Source organism: Polistes dominula, unplaced genomic scaffold (assembly GCF_049000335.1).
Source record: "Polistes dominula isolate Pdom_NZ unplaced genomic scaffold, Pdom_raw_medaka contig_26, whole genome shotgun sequence".
In the NCBI taxonomy this organism is placed as follows: Eukaryota; Metazoa; Arthropoda; class Insecta; order Hymenoptera; family Vespidae; genus Polistes; species Polistes dominula.
The window spans coordinates 3121410-3144058 of NW_028300939.1; the positions used below are offsets into that span (position 1 = coordinate 3121410).

The 22649-nt window shown below is 31.2% G+C and overlaps 2 protein-coding genes and 1 non-coding gene across 5 annotated transcripts in view; 1 reads left to right on the forward strand and 2 right to left on the reverse strand.

Moving 5' to 3' along the window:
• LOC107071515 (uncharacterized) overlaps positions 1-22649 on the reverse strand; it is a 96758-nt gene that overhangs the window by 23781 nt on the left and 50328 nt on the right. The window lies entirely within an intron of this gene.
• Positions 1597-22649, reverse strand: part of LOC107071490 (uncharacterized) — a 75220-nt gene continuing 54167 nt past the window's right edge. For 2 of the 3 annotated variants that reach the window (XR_001476458.2, XR_016176225.1), the window contains exons 7-14: positions 14401-14490; positions 11581-11703; positions 11089-11415; positions 10743-10970; positions 8568-9446; positions 7926-8186; positions 5535-5682; positions 1597-3780 (exon numbers count right to left, since the gene is read on the reverse strand). Coding sequence is in view for 1 of the 3 variants with exons in the window: in XM_015330524.2 (XP_015186010.2) it covers positions 5659-5682; positions 7926-8186; positions 8568-9446; positions 10743-10970; positions 11089-11415; positions 11581-11703; positions 14401-14490 (1932 nt within the window). In the remaining 2 variants the exon portion in view is untranslated. Of the gene's footprint in view, positions 3781-5533; positions 5683-7925; positions 8187-8567; positions 9447-10742; positions 10971-11088; positions 11416-11580; positions 11704-14400; positions 14491-22649 lie in introns of those variants that run through there. The other variant, XM_015330524.2, reaches the window with a different exon arrangement.
• Positions 15622-15694, forward strand: TRNAA-GGC (transfer RNA alanine (anticodon GGC)). Its single transcript has one exon. It is a non-coding gene; the product is annotated as a tRNA-Ala (tRNA).

Sequence of the window (22649 nt, forward strand, 5' to 3'; positions counted from 1 at the left end):
CTTGTCTTCAACGTCAAAATTACTATTTTTGAACCGTTTAAACCATTCACGACATGTCGATTCACCAATACATTCCGTCCCGTAAGTTTCCAGAAGCAAACGATAGGCCTCAGCTGCACTATTCTTCATATTAAAAAATAGAAAACAAATGACGCTTATTTGGCACATAACTTGTCATGTTTTTGCTTCATAAAATATACGACGCCGATAGAAATGCACAAATATGATGATGCAATGTTGTTAACAGATACACAAGCTTCAAAAATGACACATGAGATGTGACATTTCTGCCTGGAATCTACTCGTGACACCATCTATTAAAAAACGCTGGAAACTTACTTGTAGACCCAATAGCTTAAAATAAGGTTATCAGTTATTTCACCTTCATTTTTTTTTATATTTTGACTTAAACAGAAGCATCAAGGGATTTTAATGAGCTTTCGTATATCAGTAATATACCTTCAACCCTTGCAATGCGACGAAAAATCAGTCCGAGTGCACCCCATTACCGGGATCAAGGGATCAGTTATTTCCCCTCCAAGCAATTTTTTAGATAAAATAATTTTTCTGATTCTAAAATGCGTCTTGGAGACGCATAAACGTCCCCATAACAGTGCACCATTAATAACAATCATTTTACAAGCTTCATGGGACAACATATGTCCCGCCGTAAATCCAAAGTATCTGAACCCCAAGACAATGTCCTGGTCGTAATTAGAACTGTAAAAAATTAAACAAATCGAAAGTAGTGCAGGAGCAACAGTATCTAAAGTCTGGGTTTCTTGAGAATGTGATAGAGCTAGAAACAATTCTTGCAGAGTGCTACGTTGCAAGAAGTGCACACTATTTTTGACATAAGAAATGAGAATTATCAACTGAGCAACAACCTTGACAGATGTCGCTTGCTTGACTAGATCAGGAACGATTGAGACGGTCTTAGAATCAGTTTGGAAGCCAAACTTGGCGTTATTGTCTGTCCTCAATGTTTTTCAGTAACTGGGACATTGTCTCAGCCGTAAAATCAAAAATTTTCCTGACTAGAACAGCATATGTCCCAACCAATGCAAAAAGGTTAAAGGTATACTACTGATCTACCAAAGCTCATGAAAATCCATTGATGCTCCAGTGTAAGGTCTCATTGTTACACCACTTTCATAATTATGGGTACATATATCCTTGATATATATCCATTGACATGTATATTACATATACATGTAGTGTCCTATAGGAAGGTTACCTGTATATCATTTAAAAACATTTATACAAAGATATATGATATATTTTCTAATTACAGATCATCTCGTAAATCGTAAATGGCATAAATTATAATATATTTAACTTATTATTAAAAAAAAAAAATACAAAAGGAAATAAAGAAAATGAGTTGGTAAATATCCACATGAATGAAGTTTTTGAACAAGTTTTCACTAAACTATTATACAATTGTGCATTATTCTCATATATTCAATGTGAACGATTAATTAGAAACTTGAACGATACTGTCAACGACAGAATATACACTCTTATCTTATAATAATAATATTAATAATTATAATAATAATAATAATAAAAAAAGAAGTAAAAAATAACGATAAATTCGCGCAAACAATATCAACTTTATTTCGTATACGGTTACATGATCAAAAAGGATTAAAACGAAACAAACAGTTCCATGTCGACCGCGTAGCACTTAAACAAAAATAAAAATAAAATAAAAATAAAAAAGGGAATAAAAGATAAAGAAGAAGAAGAAGAAAATCAAAATCAAAATAGAAGACTCGTGATAAAGTTACGTGAATAATGCAATATAGTAATGTGCATAGAGAGGTATACATAATAATTATAAAACTATATGATAAAACTGAACAATCTAAAACCACTGTGTTTAACGATATGTTAAAAAGAACGTGGCCGCTACGCTCGAATGAAAAGTGGACTAGAGACACGTTTTGTAAATTCTACAAAGTATTCAAATAATATATATATATGTATAATGTATATATATATATATATATATATATATATATATATATATATAATTCGTATACGTATATTATAATTCAAGCTGGCATACACGCACATACTTTCTTTTTTTTTTTTTTTTTAATTTATGTTTTTCTCTCTCTCTCTCTCTCTCTGGTTTCTCTCTGGTTTTCTTTGTTTTTTACAGAGACACAAAAAATAACATAAATTAATGGTTTCTCTCCTTCTTTCTTTTTCTTCGTTTAAATAATACACGTACGTATTTATTACGTATACTTATTTTACGTGTACCATTTTTTGTCGCATTCGATTGGATACAAAAATTAATATATATATATTTATATACATTTTTATTCTTCGTATTGCATGTTGTAATGACCCTAGTAGCACAAAATATTAAATACACATGTATTCAATATTTTTTTACTATTTTATGTTACTAGGGGTTTATATTATGTAAATGTATACGAAGATTATCGTTAAGATTTTCAAATTCGTTTCGATTCGTATTTTATAAAATCGTTTTACATTGAGGATTACTATTTCGGTAAATATAATTCGCGGAAATTGTTTATGTTAAAAGGCGAGGATTAAGAATGGCAAGGATCGATTTTACTTCTTTCTTTCTTTTTAAGTGATATTTATTGCAGTGGTCGCCAAACTTTTTGATCACACGGACCAGTAAATTCATCATTTAAATCTTGCTGACCACTAATAGGATTTTTTAAGTGTTAATTAAATATATTTATAAACAAAATTGTGATCTAAGAACACATAAAACGTATTTAGTTAATAAAATGAAACTATTAACACTATGACGTCCGATGGCTCCACGTTTGTGCCATGTGAAAAACTATTGGGTAAGTAACAGTGGCTCCACCTTGGTGTCATGCGAAAACTATCGCGTAAGTGTCGGTGGCTCCACGTTGTTGCCATGCAAAAATTATCGGGTGTGCCGGTGGCTCCACGTTGTTGCCATTCGGAAATTATCGCGTAAGTGCTGGTGGTTCCACGTTGGTGCCATGCGAAAACTATTGGGTAAGTGTCGGTGGCTCCACGTTGGTGCCATGCGGAAATTATCGCGTAAGTGTCGGTAGCTCTACGTTGGTGCCATGCAAAAATTATCGCGCAAGAGCCGATGGCTTTATTGTGATATTCAAAACTGTAGAACGAAAGTTAACACTTTAATGGCCGCACTTCGGCGTTTATTAATTAAATAATAATTAATTAATTAAAATGAAATTAAACCACCGGCGATAAGCGAAATTATGTAAGTCAGTTCCACCGGCGCGATACGAACAAATTTAGATTAGTGTTAACATACCCTTCAAAAAGATGGATTTCAGTAAAAAAAAGGTATACAGGCAATGCCTGTAAATCTAGTGTTAAAACATAACATGACTTAATCACTAGTGATCCGTGGACCATCACTTTGGCGACCTCTGCTTATTGTATATCAAAAAATATTTATCTTTCGATCAAATGCAGATCAAAGTTCATTCAACCTAATATTTGATTTTGTTTATAATAATCAGATTATATTCATTTTGGCACTGACAGAAGGGTCCTTTGATTTTCTTCCTGTTGGTAGTTGGTTAACTATAACAATGTGTAGATTGTTTGTCGGTTTTGTTAGTTAAAGAGACTTATATAAGCGCGCATGATATTTTGTTTTTTTTTTCTATTTACTTTCGATGGTACACAACGAGATGACGAGATGACTCCATTGTTCTTTTCCCTCAGAAACAAATTCTGGTCGATGCTTAGCCGGTGTCAAGCAACGCCAGCTATTTTGTCCTGCAACAATAAAACATTTTCATTATTATTTTTCTACAATTGATCGTTTATTGTACAGGCTGATTCACCAGTTCTTACCACAATAACAAAGTTGATCAATAATTCTCTAAAATGACTTAACCTAACAAATCTTGGTTGTCCGGAAAGTTCGTGCCGATTTTCGGTAGATGACATAACGTTTTTTTACTGAAAAATCTGAGAAGTTCTTGAAGGACGAGAATTTTGGATAGGTGGTTTGAGAAAGATTGCGGAACAGAATGGCACTTATATATAATTTAATAAATGTATACCAAAAGAAAAATTTAAATGAGTTGCGTTTTAATCTTTCATTAAAATCGGTACGAACTTTCTGGACAATACTAATGTCATATTGTATTAGGTCATTAAGTATGAAATGTCTGATTTGAGACCGAAAGTTCGGTTTATTATATCTCGAGCAATAAATAATATAATTAATCAAAATATACACCTAAACTATCAATACAACGTTGCCATTTTAACGATAGCTTATTAATACCGCTAGCGAAAAAATCTGGAGACCAGCAGAGTCATTTTCAACCGCATGTTGGGAATGAAATATTTTTCCTTGCAAAATATTGTCCAAAGCTCGGAAAAAATGGTAATCGATTAGCGTGAGATCTGGTGAGTACGGTGGGTGACAAAGTGTTTCCAGGTCCAGTTCCTGTAGTTTAAGTAACGTCGATCTTGCAACGTGTGGTCGAGCGTTGTTCTGCAGGAGGATTGGTCTGTCCCTGTTGACCAATATCGGCTACTTAATTTGCAGCTGCCTCATCATTTCTTCTAACTGTTCACAGTAGAGGTCCGCCGTTAAGATTGCCCAGGTCTCATAAAACTATAGTGTATAACACCTGCGCTGGACCACCAAACAGACACCATTAGTTTTTTTTTGGTGTATACTCGGCTTTGGGGTGTGTTTTGGCGCTTCATCTTTGTCCAACCATTGTGCCGACGCTTGCGATTATCAAAAAGTATCCACTTTTCATCGCACGTGACTATCTGGTGCAAAAATGGATCGCCTTTTAGTGTTGATACCAAAGAACAGCAAACCTCGAAGCGGTTCCGTTGCTGAAGCTCGCTCAACTCATGCGGAACCCACCTATCCAGCTTCTTTACTTTTCCGATTGCTCTCAGATGACTTAATATTGTTGGGATGGTAATTTCAAACCTTGCTGCTAGTCCACGCGTCGTTTTAGATGGATATGCTTTCACTACAGCTTTCAGTTGGTTGTCATCCACCTTGCTCTTAGGCCACCCGCGTGGTTCGTTTTGAAGATCAAAATCTCCAGATCGGAATTTTTCGAACCATCAACATACTGTACGTTCGTTAGCCACATCTTTGCCAAACACTTCGTTAACATTTCGGCTTACCTGCGCTGCATTAGTTCCATGACGAAACTCATATTCGAAAATAACTCGCAAGAGTGCATTTGTAAGCAAGATGGCGTACCTTCTTAATGCAAAAAAAAATAAAGGACGATCGAAGTAAAATATTGGAGACATCTGGTATCAAACTTGAGGCTTTAGGTAATCAGACATTTCATACTTAATGATCTAATAGTTCTGAATTTTTCATGCAACTATTTCCTGAATCACTTTTCTGCTACTATCATACTTTCGAAGCTATTTAGGTGAGTCATGAACTGGTGAATCATCCTATATAATTGAATTTACTATTTCAACGAATTGTTTTTTTTTTTTTTTTATTAACATCGTATAATAAAAAAATTGTTTACCTTGCTAATGCATTGAGAGATCAACGGTGAAGTTTATCGATCATATCGTGGTACTTGTAATGCTGTTGAGTATAAACGCGCATACGAATAGTCTCTTCTACACCGACAAGAAACGAAAGGATTTTCACCTCCAGCGAAAGTAGATCACCTGTCACAAAAGATATATGGTAAAGTAGTAGTAGTAGTAAGTAGTACCTTATCCTTAATACTTTTTTTTTTTTTTTTACTTTGGATGATAATATATTCTTCGTGACAAGTGAAAATATGCCGTACGAATGTTTTCAACTTTGTGTAAGTTGAGACTCGCGTATCGATTGCAAAAGTTGATTATAAAACGAGCAACATGTTGAATATTATTACACGATAACATATAGATATATATTTAGCAAAAGTTATTATAATCTAGAATACGTATACAGTTAATAGGATCACATTTTTTTACTTTTTATTGCATTTATCTAATAATTAGGTTAGATTGTAACTTTGTTCCTTTTGCAGAAAAAGAAAATATTTTTTGTACTTTTTGGATCGTTGCATTCCTGCAAACTCTCAAATTGATCTATGACAAAGAGCTTTTTTTCGTTAAACAATGCAAAATTAATTCCTATCTGTTTAAAAGGCAAAAGTTTTTTTGATTTCATGCACTTTGGAGGTCGCCATAACTGCAGCAGTGAGGGGACTTGGAAGATTGCGAATAACTCGCTTAATTTTCAATATTTTGATCCAAAAATTTAGTCATGTGTTCATTAAATATGCACGAATATCTCCTTAAAAAATGCAAACATTCCATGCAGTAGTTTTCTATAAAAAAAAATTCCGAAAATCACCTTCTTTCAAACGGTCATACTAGTGGTGCCCTCTAAGGAACAAAATTATAATCCTGTATAATTATTAGATATACTTTGAATGCAAATACAATTCTTCGTATAGAATACGAATAACAAAGTTTACAACAAATCATATGACTTTTGTTACAAATTAAATGTTTTGTTTTATTATACAATTAACACGAAGATCTGTAAAAAGAAATGTAATAATAGTAATAATAATAATAATACTAATAATAGAAAAGAAGCATAATTAGAGAGATTAGCCTTGTTGTAAAGAGATAACACGAAAGATGATAGAAGAGAAAAGAAGCGACGTATTTTTTTACCACCACCATAAAACCACTGAACGACCTACGAGGAAGATCGTCGTTCAATATGCTATTATTGCTATTAGAAAAGTATTGAGAAACAAATAAATAGTGACAGTTATATGCTAGACTATATTATAGATGTATACCCCAGTAATCGACGAGCGCTTATAATATTTAATATACGTCCTATTATATTAATCAACGATTAAAATTGAGATGGGAAAGTAAAACGAAGCGACAGAACCAGTCGAGCGAAGTGGAAGAAAGTGTAATAGCGTATGCATAATAAGTGTGTATATATATATATATATATAAATAACTAGGAAAAATCTAGAAGGAATGTCTCTTATGTCAGCGTTATTTTGCACACTACGGTACTCTAACGCAACAATTACGAAGAAGAAGAAAAAATTACGAAAAGAAACGGATTGACGAAAACTGACCTTTGGCCAGTTTCGAGAGTCCTCAGTTGCTGCATTTAATTTGATTCAAGGAGAACTCTTCTAAACTGTGTGTATGTGTTTGTCTCTCGTCTTCCCATGCTTCTCTTCGAGTCGAATATCGAATATCATTCCTCAAATCCTGGATATCATTTTTGTCTAGAAGCTCGACACAATTTCGTTTTATGGCAGAAGATTCATTTTTCCTCGACTCTTTTGTCTCATGGTTTTTTCCCCTTCTTTTTTTTTTATTTTTTATTTTTTTGTCTTCTTTCGACGATCGTCGATCATTATCGTTTATAACCATAAGGTAGATATTTTGTCCCCCTTTAAATCGATCGATTTTGTTCTATCGTGAATATATATGACATATTTTTGTCCCGTTTATGCGTGGACTGTTTTTTTTTTTTTTTCCTTTGAAAAACAATCAAACCACAGAGAAAAGGAAGAGTTCGGTGAGATTACATTCTAATTATTTTTTATAAAGAAACAAAAAAGGAGTAAGGAAAAGAAGAAGAAGAAGAAGAAGAAGAATAAGAAGAAGAAGAAAAATAAAAAATCCTTCCACTCGCGTATTATTCCGCGATTTTGTTGCTAATTATCGAAAAATCAACACTATAATAACTAATTTGATTATTTCTAAACACAAATCTCCTGATACAAAATCAATCGATGATGCCTTCGCTCGTAATATTCGTCAGGGCGTTTAACCCACTCGGAGGTTAACCTAACATTTCCCTTAGACGTTCTCGTTGACGAATAATCATCTTGTCTCTCTCTCCTTTTAGTTTTATTCTGCCTTTCTCTAACCTTCTTTTTGGATTCCAATTCGTCGTTTAAATGAACGACCGAATTTATCGGCTCGTCGTTGTTCTCCTCCAAATTCCCCGCGGCAACTTCCGTGATGCTTCTTCTTCTTCTTCTTCTTTTTCTTCTTTCTACGTGCTCATCGTTCTCATTTTTCTCAGATGCATCAACCTCGTCAATCTCGTCAACGTCATTTTCATCTTCTTTGGCCTCCCGCGCTACTTCCTCGACCATTTCCTCCGTACAATTTTGAACAACTTCCACCTGAAAATTCGAAAGGATTGTTTTGCATGAAACAGTTTCAATTAAATACGACAATGTATATTATGGCCACGTGTACCACCAATTTTTATTGATCTGGTATTAAAGATTTGCATTACTAAATGAGAAAGGTTTTGTTGATTACGTTATTGATTAAAAATACAAATTTGTTAAAAATTTATTCCTTTGATTTTAAGGTTAGAAAAGCAACATTACTTTCCGGTCCACCTAATATTTTCGCGTTATTAATTAATGACACTTTATTGTCCCCTAACATAGCAATATCGTCCACGTATGTCAACCAGTTGCATTGTCCCGTTCAACTGCAGACCCATTTTTACTTTATAAGGAAGTATAATGATCTGAAAAGTTATTATGTCATACCATAACACGACGTGTTTCCGGTGCGATCCATTCCTGAGGTTGTTCCGTTCTTTTGTTAATCTCACGCATTCGGCAACATGAACAACAATCTTCAATTGATTCGATAACAGTCGTTTGAACTTCTTTCGAACGATTCAATATGTCCTCCATTATTTCGAACGTTACGTTTTCACCTTTTGTCTTTCGTTGAACTTCTTGGTAATTTTGAAAAACTTGACAGTCGCATTGTTTATCATTTTCCATTTTGTCGTATTCATTGTCATCACGAATAATCCTTCTATCGTTACTTCTACTTCTGCTTCTATTCTCAATGAGTTCCTCAACGTTATGTAATTTATTCTCAAGCCAATAAACCCTCTCGGTTAACCTGTAATTTTCATCAAGCAATTCTTCTTCCCTTTGCTTCGTCACTCGTCTCTCCTCCGTTTGCCTTTCTTCAGCCTCTTCGTAAGCCTCTAATCTATCTTCCAAATCTCTTATACGATCTTGATAGGAGGACAATTGAACGATCGAATCAACGTCCGTGTCAAGTGCCGGACAGGCTTTAGATGTATCGATCGAACATATCGTCGTAGCTGTGTTTGTTACTTTAGCTGCACGTTCTTGAATCCGTGCACGAAGTTCTTGAAGACGTTGAACCTCTTGAAGAAGTTCACCGGAAGGTATCTCCGTTTGGGTTCCTTTACTCGCTAGTTCGACTTCTAAGCCCTCTTCATCCTCCTCTTCGAATATACCACTTTCTTGAAGAGACAATGGTGCTTTTCGTGGTACAGGAGAAATCGTACGTGTCGTCGTTGTAGTAGTAGTGTAATTATTATTGTTTGTATATGGAATCACTGTAGCCACTGCACGATTTCTTTGCTTGCTTATTACTTGATCCTGCAATCAATCGTATATATTGTGTGTTGTGTGTGTGTATGTGTGTGTACGTGTACAAAGTGTAAATATTATAAAAGATTATAAATATTAATCGTTACATTAATACTTTAACCTCTTAGGCACTGCTGAATGTTAAAATGGCTGTTCTGTACGCGAGTACATTGAAATCAAGTATTTAATAATTTAATTATAATTTTTTAGAAATGATACACATATACTTTAACTTAGACAATTTATTTTATTAATTAATAATAAAATTAGGTATAATATATTTTAACACGTTGAGAGCCACGCGAATTCTTAGGGAAATTCCCGTCAGGCCATGGGCGTTATTTTGTTTTGAAAAATAGTTAAACGTGTCAGTCACCTATGACGGACGCGGCGCTCAACGTGTTAAAAGATGTTATCTGCGAAAGCCATTATAGTGGCAAGTCGTATTGGAAGAAAGATGATATTCGCGAGTCACTATAAAAGAGCATCATATGGGAAAAAAGATGGCATTCGTGAAAGTCACTATAATGGCGCGTCGTATTGGAATGGCATTCGCGAAAGCCACTATAGTGGCAAATCGTATTGGAAGAAAGATGATATTCGCGAAAGTTACTATAGCGGAGCGTGGTACTGTAAAATGGCATTCATGAAAGCCACTATGGTTGCACATCGTATTGGAAGATGGCATCCGCTAGAGTCACTATAGTGGCTCGTCGTATTGAAAAAAAATGGCATCTGCGAAAGACACTATAGTGACGCGTCGTACTGTAAAATGGCATCCGTGAAAGCCGCTATAGTGACGCGTCGTACTGGAATATAGCATTCGCGAAAGCCACTATAGTTGCGTGTCATATTGGAAGAAAGATGGCATCCGTGAAAGCCACTATAGTGACGCGTCGTACTGGAATATAGCATTCGCGAAAGCCACTATAGTTGCGTGTCATATTGGAAGAAAGATGGCAACCGTGAAAGCCATTATAGTGACGCGTCGTATAGGAATATGGCATTCGTGAAAGCCATTATAGTGACGCGTCGTATTGGAATATGGCATTCACGAAAGCCATTATAGTTACGCGTTGTATTGGAATATGGCATTCACGAAAGCCACTATAGTTGCACGTCGTATTGGAAGATGGTATCCGCGAAAGCCACTATAATGGCGCGTAGTGCTTAAAAGGTTATAATAGCAGCATGTCTACGAAGTTAAATTTTCTTTTTTTTTTTGTAATTTTACTAAAACTTTACAAATTTTTCTTTTGTTTCTATCTCAGGAACAAAAAGGGAGACTTTCTGTTTTATTTTTACCTTGCTCGGATGTAATAGTTCCGGCGAGACAATGCCGCTATCAGCCGCGTGATCAGGATTCTCTTTACGAGTGGTTGATTCTTCCAGTTCGAGAAGTCTGAATTCTAAAAGTTCGTTTTGTTCTCTCAACTCGGACAATTCCACAAGGAGATTAGCTTCACGTTCTTCTGTTGCTCGCAACTTCTCGTTCAGTTCTTCCAATTGTTTATTACGATTGCTACATCTTGTCTATTGATTACAAAATAATAAAAAAAAAAAAAGAAAAAACAAACGAACATTCTTATTGATATATATATATATATAAAAAAAGGAATTTACTGATTAAAAAGAAACAAAAAATCTTCACCTCTTGCAAAAGAGCTTTTTCAAGATCGAGAACTTCGGTCTTAGCACGAGACAATTCTTGACGTTCATCTAATAATTTTGATTGGAGTTCCTCGATTTCTATGAGAACAGCTTCGTAGGCTTCTCGGGTGACACCTGACCCCTGCCATTGTCCACAACCACCTGGCTGAGGAGAAAGGGATGATGGTGCACTAGAAAGGGCACTGTCACCTTCCTCGTGATCCTCTTCATCGTCGACCTCGGCCACTGGCTCGAGCTCCAACCATTGCCTATAGAATTCCTCTTTCCTTTTCTTGTTCGACAGCTGCTCGAGCTTTCGTTCTTTTTCCTTTCCCATGCACGAAGGACAGACACCGTTATTGTTACGTACAAGAGAATAGACACACAATGATGATTATATAAACGAGAGAGGGAGAGAGAGAGAGAGAGAGAGAGAGGAAGAGAGAGCTAGCTAACTAACGATAGTATTCATAAATTTATGAAATTTCATTACCTTGACCGTCTGTCTAAGTATCTCGATGACTTCTTGTTGTTCGAGTGCAAGCTCACGGAGGCGCTCGACCTCGATTTCTTCTATGGCTCTGTCGCAACCAACTTCGCGAATGTACGTACCCAACTGTAATTTGTTCATACAAAAACGTTAACAATTGGTTAGATGAGAAATTCATACGACCAATATTTCTTTCCAATTTATAATATAATTCATTAGTTGCAAATGTTACAAATTATCACCGATATGTACAATCGTATGAATAAATTTATTATAAATTAATTAGATTACTGTGGTACTCCGTTTTCAAAGTGCCCACCACTGTGTGTCGCAGAAATCGATCAATCACGAGTATATTCGTCAAACATAGAATAAGTGTCTCACTGGGGTGTCTCATACAAATCTTTTCGCGATTTTTCAAGCATTTGCGATAACCTTAGTCTCTTGGTTCTTTTAGTATACAGTAGATGGCGCTGCATTATAATTTTATAAATCTTAACTTTTTAAGGTTACATGTTTCTTTTTTTATTTGCTTTTAAAAATGATCGAATTTTAGTTAAACAAATGCATTATTATTTTTGTTGTCAAAAATTGTAAAAATTGCAAATAAAAGTAATGTGTGCGGAAGTAGTAGTGTTTTTTCTCATTTTGTAGGTTATAAAATCAAAAATATCGATTTTTGAATAGAACCCAAATAATTATGTTACACATATGTAAAATAATAAAAGAAATTGTTTGAAATACAACGCTAATTTATTTATTACTTTTAATTTTTAGAAATTAGTGTGTATCATTATTTTGTTTTTATTAACAATTGTTATATTAACTATATAAATTATGTATTATAAAAATAGGTTATAAAATCAAGAAATACGTGGCCATAATTATGAAAGTGGTCTAAGTAAAAATTAAAAAAAAAAAATGAGTTTATCAATTATTACGTACCACATTATTTTAAACTAAATAAATTCAATGTAATTTTCACAATATTGTCAAAAATAAATCGTCAGATAATGTTTGTTATTTCAATATTATATAGAATTCATATAGTGTTCAAATATAAATCTTTAAATATCTCGAAACAAGAGATACATGACTTATAGACCCATTTTCATAATTATGGGCACATATCTACTTTTGGATTGAATGTATTAGGTTGGTGCATATGAAATGTCGGATTCTTTTTACGTGCAAACGTTTCCCTTCCTGTTTTCGTTATGCTTTGGTTTTTGGCATAACCTCGTTTATAGTCGTACTGTCCATCTCCAGAGTCACATTTTAACAAAGGAGATTTTCTAAAAAGTGATCCCTTTTGTTATTTGTTTTGAATTTTGTACCGATATGAATTCCACCGAAATTCGTGTCATTTTCTTGTATGAGTATAAACTTAGTAATAATGCTGCAAAAACTGCACGCAACATAAACCAGGCGTTGTGAGAGAATACTAATAACGATCGAAAAGTGCAGCGTTGGTTTGAAAAATTTCGGTCTGGTGATTTTTCCCTACAAAACGAACCGCGAGGAAGACCCAAAACGACCGTGAAAAATGATAATCTGAAGGCATTGGTGGAAGCGAATCCAACTATATCCACGAGGGAACTTGCTACTAGGATGGAAGTTAACCATACAACGATATTGCGACATTTTTCTGAAATTGGCAAGGTGTAAATCCGACATTTCATATGCACCAACCTAGTTAATTATGTTACACTAATGTAAAATAATAAAAGAAAAAGTTTGCAATATTACACTAATTTATTTCTAATTGAAATTCTCCAAAATTTTTGTGTATTTTTATTTTGTTTTATTAACAAAAGATATAAACTATATTACATTATATCATGTTTTTTAGTTATAATTGTTTGTCCGCGATAAACATCGAAACTACTTAACCGATCTAAATAAAAATTGATTTATTTTATTTGATTTTCTCTAACTTAAAAGATAGAGCAGGTTATTTAGTGATTTATAATATTTTTATTGTCAATTTAGGGATATATTATTTCTATTATTTATCTTAGTCCTTTGGTTATGTAAATATACGATAGATGACGCTGCATTATAATTTTATAAATTTTAATTTGTTAATCTTACAAGTTTCTTTTTCTTATATTCTTTTTAAAAGCAAATCGAATTTTTAAAAATTAATATTTTGTACATAAATAAAGAAATATTAATAATAAAAAATTGGCTATTTTATCAAATAAACCTATCTTTTTGATGTAATATTTTAATGTGTTTTGACGAACTTAAATTAATAAATTGATCAATTTTCAAATATAATGGCTTATAAAAGGTTTCACCATCCGATACCAACACTAATGTTTATTGAAATCTATTTTGAAAGTGTGACCGTCAAAATTCTTGGATTGAGAAATATAAACAAATTCGTTATGCGAAGTAATACACTGTTTTTCAGTCAGTACATGCGATGACGTATGAGTTCAATTCAAATTCTTCATATTTTTAATTTGTTTATTTTATCTCAAAATATTCTAAACATTTTGAAATGTAAGAATATTCCTCTCGTTTTTCATATTTAAATAGGTCATTACTTTATGGTCATTACTTTATACGTATGTCGAATTTACTCGTCATGAGACAAAATCTTGCTTATTTCTTCATGACGAGTATACTTGTCGAACTCAATTCAACTGGTTAAAAAGAAAAAAATAAAGAAAAAGAACAAGAAAAAAAAAAGATCAAAGAGGAAACACGTATAAATGTTAGAAATCGTCTAGTTACATAAAAGCATGCAATTATAATTATGATTATGTCGTAGTGTAATGTAATTATCGAGCAATCAAATAACACACGACTTACGGTATGATGATCCTCCACAAGGAATTTCTTCTCTCCGCGAGATGTCGACCGAATCGGTCCGTTTTTCTCGCTGTCCTGTAACTTCCGCATCTGCAATAAAAACCGAAAAATAGTTATTATTAAATTCTGTCTACCGTGTATTTACGTAGAAGCAAAATAAACGAATCTCTCTTCCTAGAGCGAATTAATGGGAAAACAAAATAAGAAAAGATAGTCGATAACTAGAGCACGTCGTTGTTGAGAATAAAAAACTGAATTCATTTAATAATACTACCAATGGGAAAGAAACTAACGATAAAACTAAACAAATTTTTCATATATTTATTAACATTTGGTTGTTTTAAATTAAATAAGGGTTTAGTATTGTTTTTTATTTTTCATAATAAATCACTTTAATTATATCGTTTTTATTATAATTCAGTCATTATTAAACTAATTAATAAATTTGAGTATTAATATTATTTTATAATATTTGGTCTACTGACAAATTTTGTCCGTTCTAACAAATATCCCTAGTAGTACAAAATATTAAATACATGTGTATTTAATATTAAAAGTATTTTAATATTAAAAAAGACATTGAATCTTTTTTATTAATCCTCAGGGATTAGTTCAATGTTTCGTCACTAGGGGTAAGGCCCCATTTCTTAAAATGGAATATACAAATTGCATTCATGTTGGTAACAGTTCACAAGTAATTAAATTAATTAATTGTTCAAATTAGGAATAATTTATTATTTTATTTTATTTTTTAAATGGACAGAATTTTTCGTTAGATCTAATTTATAATCATATTTATTTATTTTATATATTTTATTATATATCTTAATATATATAATATATAATATATATTTTTAATTATATTTCATTATATAATATTTATATATATATATATTAAAAAATATATAATAATAAAAAAATAAAATATATAATCTAATAAATAAGTCTAATCTATAAGTAATAGATTAAATAATCTATAAGTATAGATTCACATTAATATCAATATCAATCGGTGAAGTAGGTTACTTTCCAAAAAACAATATGGATTATCATTTAATTATACGTAATAATATAAGTAATGCATATTCTATTAGATTGGTTCATAAGTATGTTCCATTCTTTTCTAATTAAAAGTACGAAAATACAGTTCAAACCGTACGAATTTATTGGATAACCGGATACAACGTATTATATACAATATTATGAATTAAATGTAAATATGTCTTCATAGCTCAGATGGTAGAGCACTCGCTCGGCAAGCGGAAGGTCCTGGGTTCGAGTCCCAGTCTAGACAACCGAAGCCCGAATTATGCAATAGTTTTATCCGAATGTACATGGTATGCTGTATTAATAAGAAGTTCTTCCTACTTCCTCTTCTATATACCATCATCTTTGAAAAAATTCTGACACACTTGCAAAAGAACTTAAATGCGAGTTGTGCGTATTTCAGAGATTTCCAGGAAGTTTGTTAGTGACACTATTAATAGATATGCCACTTTACATTCTGATAAAATAGTTGAATAATTTGGTCCAAAAGTTGTTCTTAGGTAGCTCAAGATGGACAGAGCATTCGCCCGAAAATAAAGCGAGTGGTGTGGAAGACTCTTTTTTTTTTGTGAGATTACGTTTTTCTAACCGAATGATTTCATAAATTGTATGCTTGAATTAAATAAATAAATATATGCTAATAAATAAAAAGAATAATTTTTGTGAAAAAATTAAATAGTCATTCGATTAAAACTTAATTCAATATTATTACAGTTAAATGAATATTTTTCGTTTGACGATTATACACATCATCGTGTTGATTCGACAAAATATTTTGGGTACACAGTTTTCAATGAAAACAACGCATACTAATTGGTTAGAAGAATTTTATGTAGCATGCATTTTAAAGAATAAATATTTAATATATCTAATGACACTCTGAAAAATATTCAAACTAACCACATTTCTTCATAATTCGATTATTTATAAAGCAATCCCTTGAAATGTTGTTTTTAACAATAAGTCATTTATCAATCTTTTTAGACATATATTATTTATTTTACATATTTATTAAATTTCTCTAATAAGAAAAATTATGTTAAATAAATATAAGGTATTGCAAAATTTGAAAGTACTAAAAACGAATTCTGGTAGCGTTTTATTAAATAGAATTGGAAATTTGATATTCAGTAATAGCACTGTAAATAAAAATCTTTATAACGTATTTAAAAGAAATTGAATTGGAAGAATCGTTAATATGAGTATTTGTAATAGTTTGAAGTTTCAGAAAGACAACAAGCAACCCAAACACAATTACATTTGCAAGACTTTTTTTTTAAATAGTTCTATTCAATAGACTGTATTACAATTATTTATTCCTAGTCATACTCATCGCACTTTAATACTGTTTACTAATTATTGTATGATTTAAATAGGAAATGTGAAAGATTATTTTTCTCTCCACTACTAAATGAAAAATGAAATACCAAAAAATTGGAGAAAATCTAACAATAGAATATTTGTTAATTTTATTGAAAAATTTTGTTTTGTGAGGAATGAACCGTATCAAATTTTCTATAAGACATCAATGAATGAGAATGAAAATTTGAAAATTCTGGATTTATTACCACATCGTGGTAGACCAAGAAAGTTCAAAAATACTGCATTAAAATCACTATATAAAAATATTAGACAAATTACAACAGCAAAATTGAAGAACACATTGGACCTACTACGATTTATACGATATAATAATTTCATATTCTTTTTATGGATAGATAATTTAACTATAAAATAGCGCTTCAAACGGCAATTAAAATTAAGGAAACAAATTATCTATTAGATTCACATTAATATCAATATTAATCGGTGATGCAGGTTACTTAAAAAAAAAATATGAATTACCATTTAATTATACGTAATAAAATAAGTAATGCATATTCTATTAGATTGGTTCATAAGTATGTTCTATTCTTTCTAATTAAAAGTACGAAAATACAGTTCAAACCGTACGAATTTATTGGATAATCGGATACAACGTATTATATACAATATTATGAATTAAATGTAAATATGTCTTCATAGCTCAGATGGTAGAGCGCTCGTTCGGCAAGCGGAAGGTCCTGGGTTCGAGTCCCAGTCTAGACAACCGAAGCCCGAATTATGCAATAGTTTTATCTTCAGTCTGCCTATGCTTTATTGATAAGAAGTTCTTCCTACTTCCTCTTTGTAACCATCATCTTTGAAAAATTTTGACACACTTGTAAAAAACAATCAATGCAAGTTGTGTGAATTTCAGAGATATTTCCAGGAAGTTTGTTAGTAACAGTATCAATATAGCAATGCAGACTGCGATAAAATAGTTGAATAATTTGGTCCAAAAGTTGTTCTTAGGGTAGCTCAGATGGACAGAGCATTCGCCCGAAAATAAAGCGAGTGGTTTGATGAAGACTCATTTTTTTTTCGAGATTACATTTTTTCCAACCAATTGATCTCATAAATGGTATGATTAAATTAAATAAATAAAAATATGCTAATAATTCGATTAAAACTAAATTCAATATTATTACAATTAACAAATATTTTCCAGTAGACCTAATATTATTTTTCGAGACACGTAGGTAGAGAAAAAAAAGTAATTTATGTAAATGATTGTCGTTCGAGAAGAAATGTACAGAAAGTGTGTTTCAGTCTCCTACTTTCTCGCTTGCGTATTAGTAAGTAGCAATTGCCATGTTTTAACATGCCTTTCAAGCAAAAAAAAAAAAAACAAGAAAAAAAAAAGTAAAGAAAGAATCTGTGTACTGTAAAAGAGAAAGAAAATGTTTCTTTTTTTTTTTTTTCGCCAACGAATTATTTCCGTCATCCTTTCGTTGTCGTTTTCAAAGTGCTACAACCAAATGTCTCATGAAACCTGACAAGAAAGATATTTCTGTAGAAGAAGAAACAAAAAAAAAAATAAAAGAAGAATAAAAAAAAAGAAGAAGAAGAAGAAGAAGAAGGAAGTAACACAGTGAGAAAGAGAAAGTGAGAAAAAAGATAAGAACACACACGGTCATTGTCAGAATAATATGACGATGAAAGGGGAGAGTCGATAGATCGCATTCGACCGTATGGGGAAAGTGCGGATGAGAGAGTTACGAAACGAAAAACGGATCCGGTCATCGAGTTGCGTTACGTTTTCATTATTACTTCTTTCCCTCAGGTTATCAATCTTGATTCAACTTGTTATATCTTTTGATGAGATCAAAAAAAAAAAACAAAAAAAAACAATCACGTAACGAAGAATCTTCATTATTTTTTGATTCAATTTTTTCATTAGGTTTTACATTTATATCCGTAAAAGATAATGTTAATTAATAATAATTCAATGTAATAATAATAATAATAATATAATAATAATAATAATAATAATAATAATAATAATAATAATAATAATAATAATAATAATAATAATAATAATAATAATAATAATAATAATATTATATATATATATAATCATAATCATGTCATATATATAATCACAATCAATCATCATAACATATATATATATATATATATATATATATATATATATATATATAATATATATGTATATAATAATCAATAATAATAATAATAATTCCATTTTTCATTAGGTTTTACATTTATATCCGTAAAAGATAATAAAGATAATGTTAATATATTAGTTGGATCAGAAAGTAATGCCGCTTTCTAACCTTAAATTTTATAAATTTTTTTCTAAACAAAATTTATTATAAACTTGACAGAACGAAAATTGTTGTATTTAAGGTTAGAAAAATTAAGGTCTTTTTTTCCTAACCTTAATTTTGTTTAGACAAAAATTTATAGAATTTATGGTTAGACGAATTTAGGTTATTTTTTTTTCCTAACCTTAATTTGGTTTAGAAAAATATTTATAGAATTTAAAAAAAAAAAATCTTTTATTAGAAAAAAAAACCTAAATTCTTCTAACCTTAAATTCTCAAATTTTTTTTCTGACAAGTTTTTACTTTTAATCAATAATATAATCATCACTCCTCGTTATCAACAATCTTTTTTTTATTTATTATGCAAAATTTTGAATACTAAATTGATAAAAATCAATTGATTTTTGATAAAAATATAAAAAATTGGATATTTGTAGAAACGACACTATTTTCCGGTTCTCCTAATATTAACCTGTAAACCAGGGAATTACCTTTTTAGTTATGCAGCTTTTTTTATTATTTATTTATTAGAATAGGAGAGATGATATATCGAATATATCGAATTAATATCGATCAACTTCATCCTGTTAAATCGTTTTTTCGTGTCGCCATTTTTTTTCCTTAACGCGCCAAAAGAAGTTTAACTTAACCTGTTAATCGGAGAGTTCCCTTTTTAATTACGTAACACTTTTTATTATTTATTTATTATTTATTATGTATTATTATTTATGTTTGAAATAAATGAAAAGACTATGAAATGTATGCTTTTCTGTTTATTTATATTTAAAGTACAAAAGAGGTTGTACCTTTAGCTTTAAAACAATACGTTTGACGTATTTATACGTCCTACCCAGTTAACAGGTTAAGGGGGGCACCACTAATGTAAAATTTTGAAAAAATTCTGAAATTGACCTTCAGTTTTTCGATCGAATAAAAAATGTAATTTTGGCAGGGCCCAAAAATCATCAAATTTTCGCGCGAAATTTGAAACGTTTCTTTTAAAACTCCGCCATTTTGTTAAATTTCAATTTTTCGTTTCGACCGAGGTTCATGGTACGAGAAATTCCTTCTAGTTTAATAAACTTTTTGATTTTTTTGATTTTATGCACTGTGAAGTTGCCGCTATAACTGCAGCAGTGGGGGGATTTAGAAGATTGCGAATAACTCGCTTAATTTTTAATATTTTGGTCCCAAAATTTGATCATATATTTACAACATATCGACGAATATTTCCTTAAAAAATGAAAACATTCAATGCACGAATTTTTTCTAAAAAAAAATTCTGAAAAATAACCTTTTTTTAAGCAGTAACACTAGTTATGCCTCTTAAAGAAAGATTTTTGAAAAAAACAATAATTTCTAATAGTTGAAATGTTAATAAAAAATTGGATAAGAGATAAACGATCGATAAACCGGCACCGATCGATTCCCGACCCCTCCCCACCTCTCCACGGTTTCGATTAGCGAAAGTGATCGAGTACGCTTGCCAGATGTTGCCTTTACATTTAAGTAGGTGTATGTATATGTGTACTTGCTTTTACTAATACTTGTTTACATTAGTCGGATATCTAACTTCGATGATGATCGATCATAGATACTATATGCGAGTTTTAAAATAAATAAATATAGAAAGAAAAAAAAAAACAGAAAAAATCTTCTTTTAACAATCTTTCCGATGATTTAGCGTTAACTCTTGGGAAATCAACTTTCGACTCGTCAAGAAGAAATTATTGAAAAAGCAGAAATCTTCGGTGACACTCTTCCGTGATCGTTTTGCAAAGAAATAAAAGAGGAAACGAATGCTTTTACTTTTACCGGAAATTTTAATCTTTATGTGACAATAAAAGTAAACTTAGGTTAATAAAAAACATATGTGTATGTAAAAATGACGATAAATATTTGATTATATTTATTGAAAAGAATGAAACCCGTTTACGTGATGCTTAAAAGAGAAATTTACGTATCATCGATTATAATAATTGTACAATTTTAAAGAAGAATTCTTTTCAGGTATTGAACTTTGACCTTGTAATCAATAGGTTTCTTTTTCTTCTTTCATTTTTTATTTTTTATTTTATTTACTGCTTTCTCCATAATAAAACGAACCCTAGACAATAACCCACATAATAAATCTTACTATAAAGATAATTTATATTTATAATATGACGTTTCGTTATTTATATCTAATAATCTTTACGTGATAATATAAAAAGGAATATATATCAAATGTAGATAATTAAGTAAGTATAATCTTAATATATATATAAATTACGTGTCACGTTGTTTGTCCGCAATGGACTCCTAAACTATTAAACCGATTTTAATCAAATTTTACTCACTGTGTGCAGTTTCATCCAATTTGAAAGATAGGATAGTTTATATCTCAATTTATAATCGCAATATTATTTTATTGCGAATTATTTGCTTATTAACAAAGAGTCATGATTATCTCTGTTAGTTCGATAAGATTCTAACAGATGGCGGTATAAGATAATTCGTTGACTTAAAGACGTGTGTATTGGACTGATTGTGAGCCACAGTAACGCGTGACGGGGCACCCCTAGTAATATATAAGTATAATAATATATCAAATGTAGATAAGTATTATTTAACTGTTACTCGTATGTTACAAAGAATAAGAAATAAATTGGATAGATGGATAATTAACAGTAATTAATGATCAATTCTATTGTTCGTCAATCATTAACAAAGATGATGTGTATACATGAATACTATTCAATCATGCGATTGTTATATTACAGAAAGAGATCTAGAGAGATAAAGTGTTATTGAAAATTAAATGAGAGATATCAAAATGATCGAGTACAGTTAAATCTATGGAAAATCTATCTTTATACAGTGGCAGCCATACTTGTGTATAGCGGCCATGCTAGTGTACTTATGTACACTATGGAGGGTAGAGGTAAGGAGTATCATTTCATATGGGAGAAAATTTGAAAATGTGTTCAGCTGTATGCTATAAATAACAGTTCAAAAACCTTCCAGAATGGCGCTGGTGTAGACAAAGGGTATGGTATGAATGTAGCAATTGTAAACGAATTGAAGTATGCCGAGTTAAAAAATGTAATATTATTGGCGACTAAAGTAGTATGGAGGGTAGATGTAAGGAGAATCATCTCATATGGGAGAAAATTTGAAAATGTGTTCAGCTGTATGCTATAAATAACAGTTCAAAAACCTTCCAGATTGGCGCTGGTGTAGACAAAGGGTATGGTATGAATGTAGCAATTGTAAACGAATTGAAGTATGCTGAGTTAAAAAATGTAATATTATTGTCGACTAAAGTAGTTAATTATTGAAAATTTCAACTACTTGCGTAGTACAAAATAATGTAGTAAATATAACCTTAAAGAATTATTATGAGAAAACGTGTAGCTAGAGTGATTTTATTTCGTGAACTGTGAATAGTACGTTTATTGATTTTTTATCATTGAATTTTATGAAAAAGTATGTGAATAACAAAACAGTTATGGGTAAAATTGTGTTGTTGTGACAAGTTTTTCTTTCCTTGTTTATTTCTCAATCCTACTC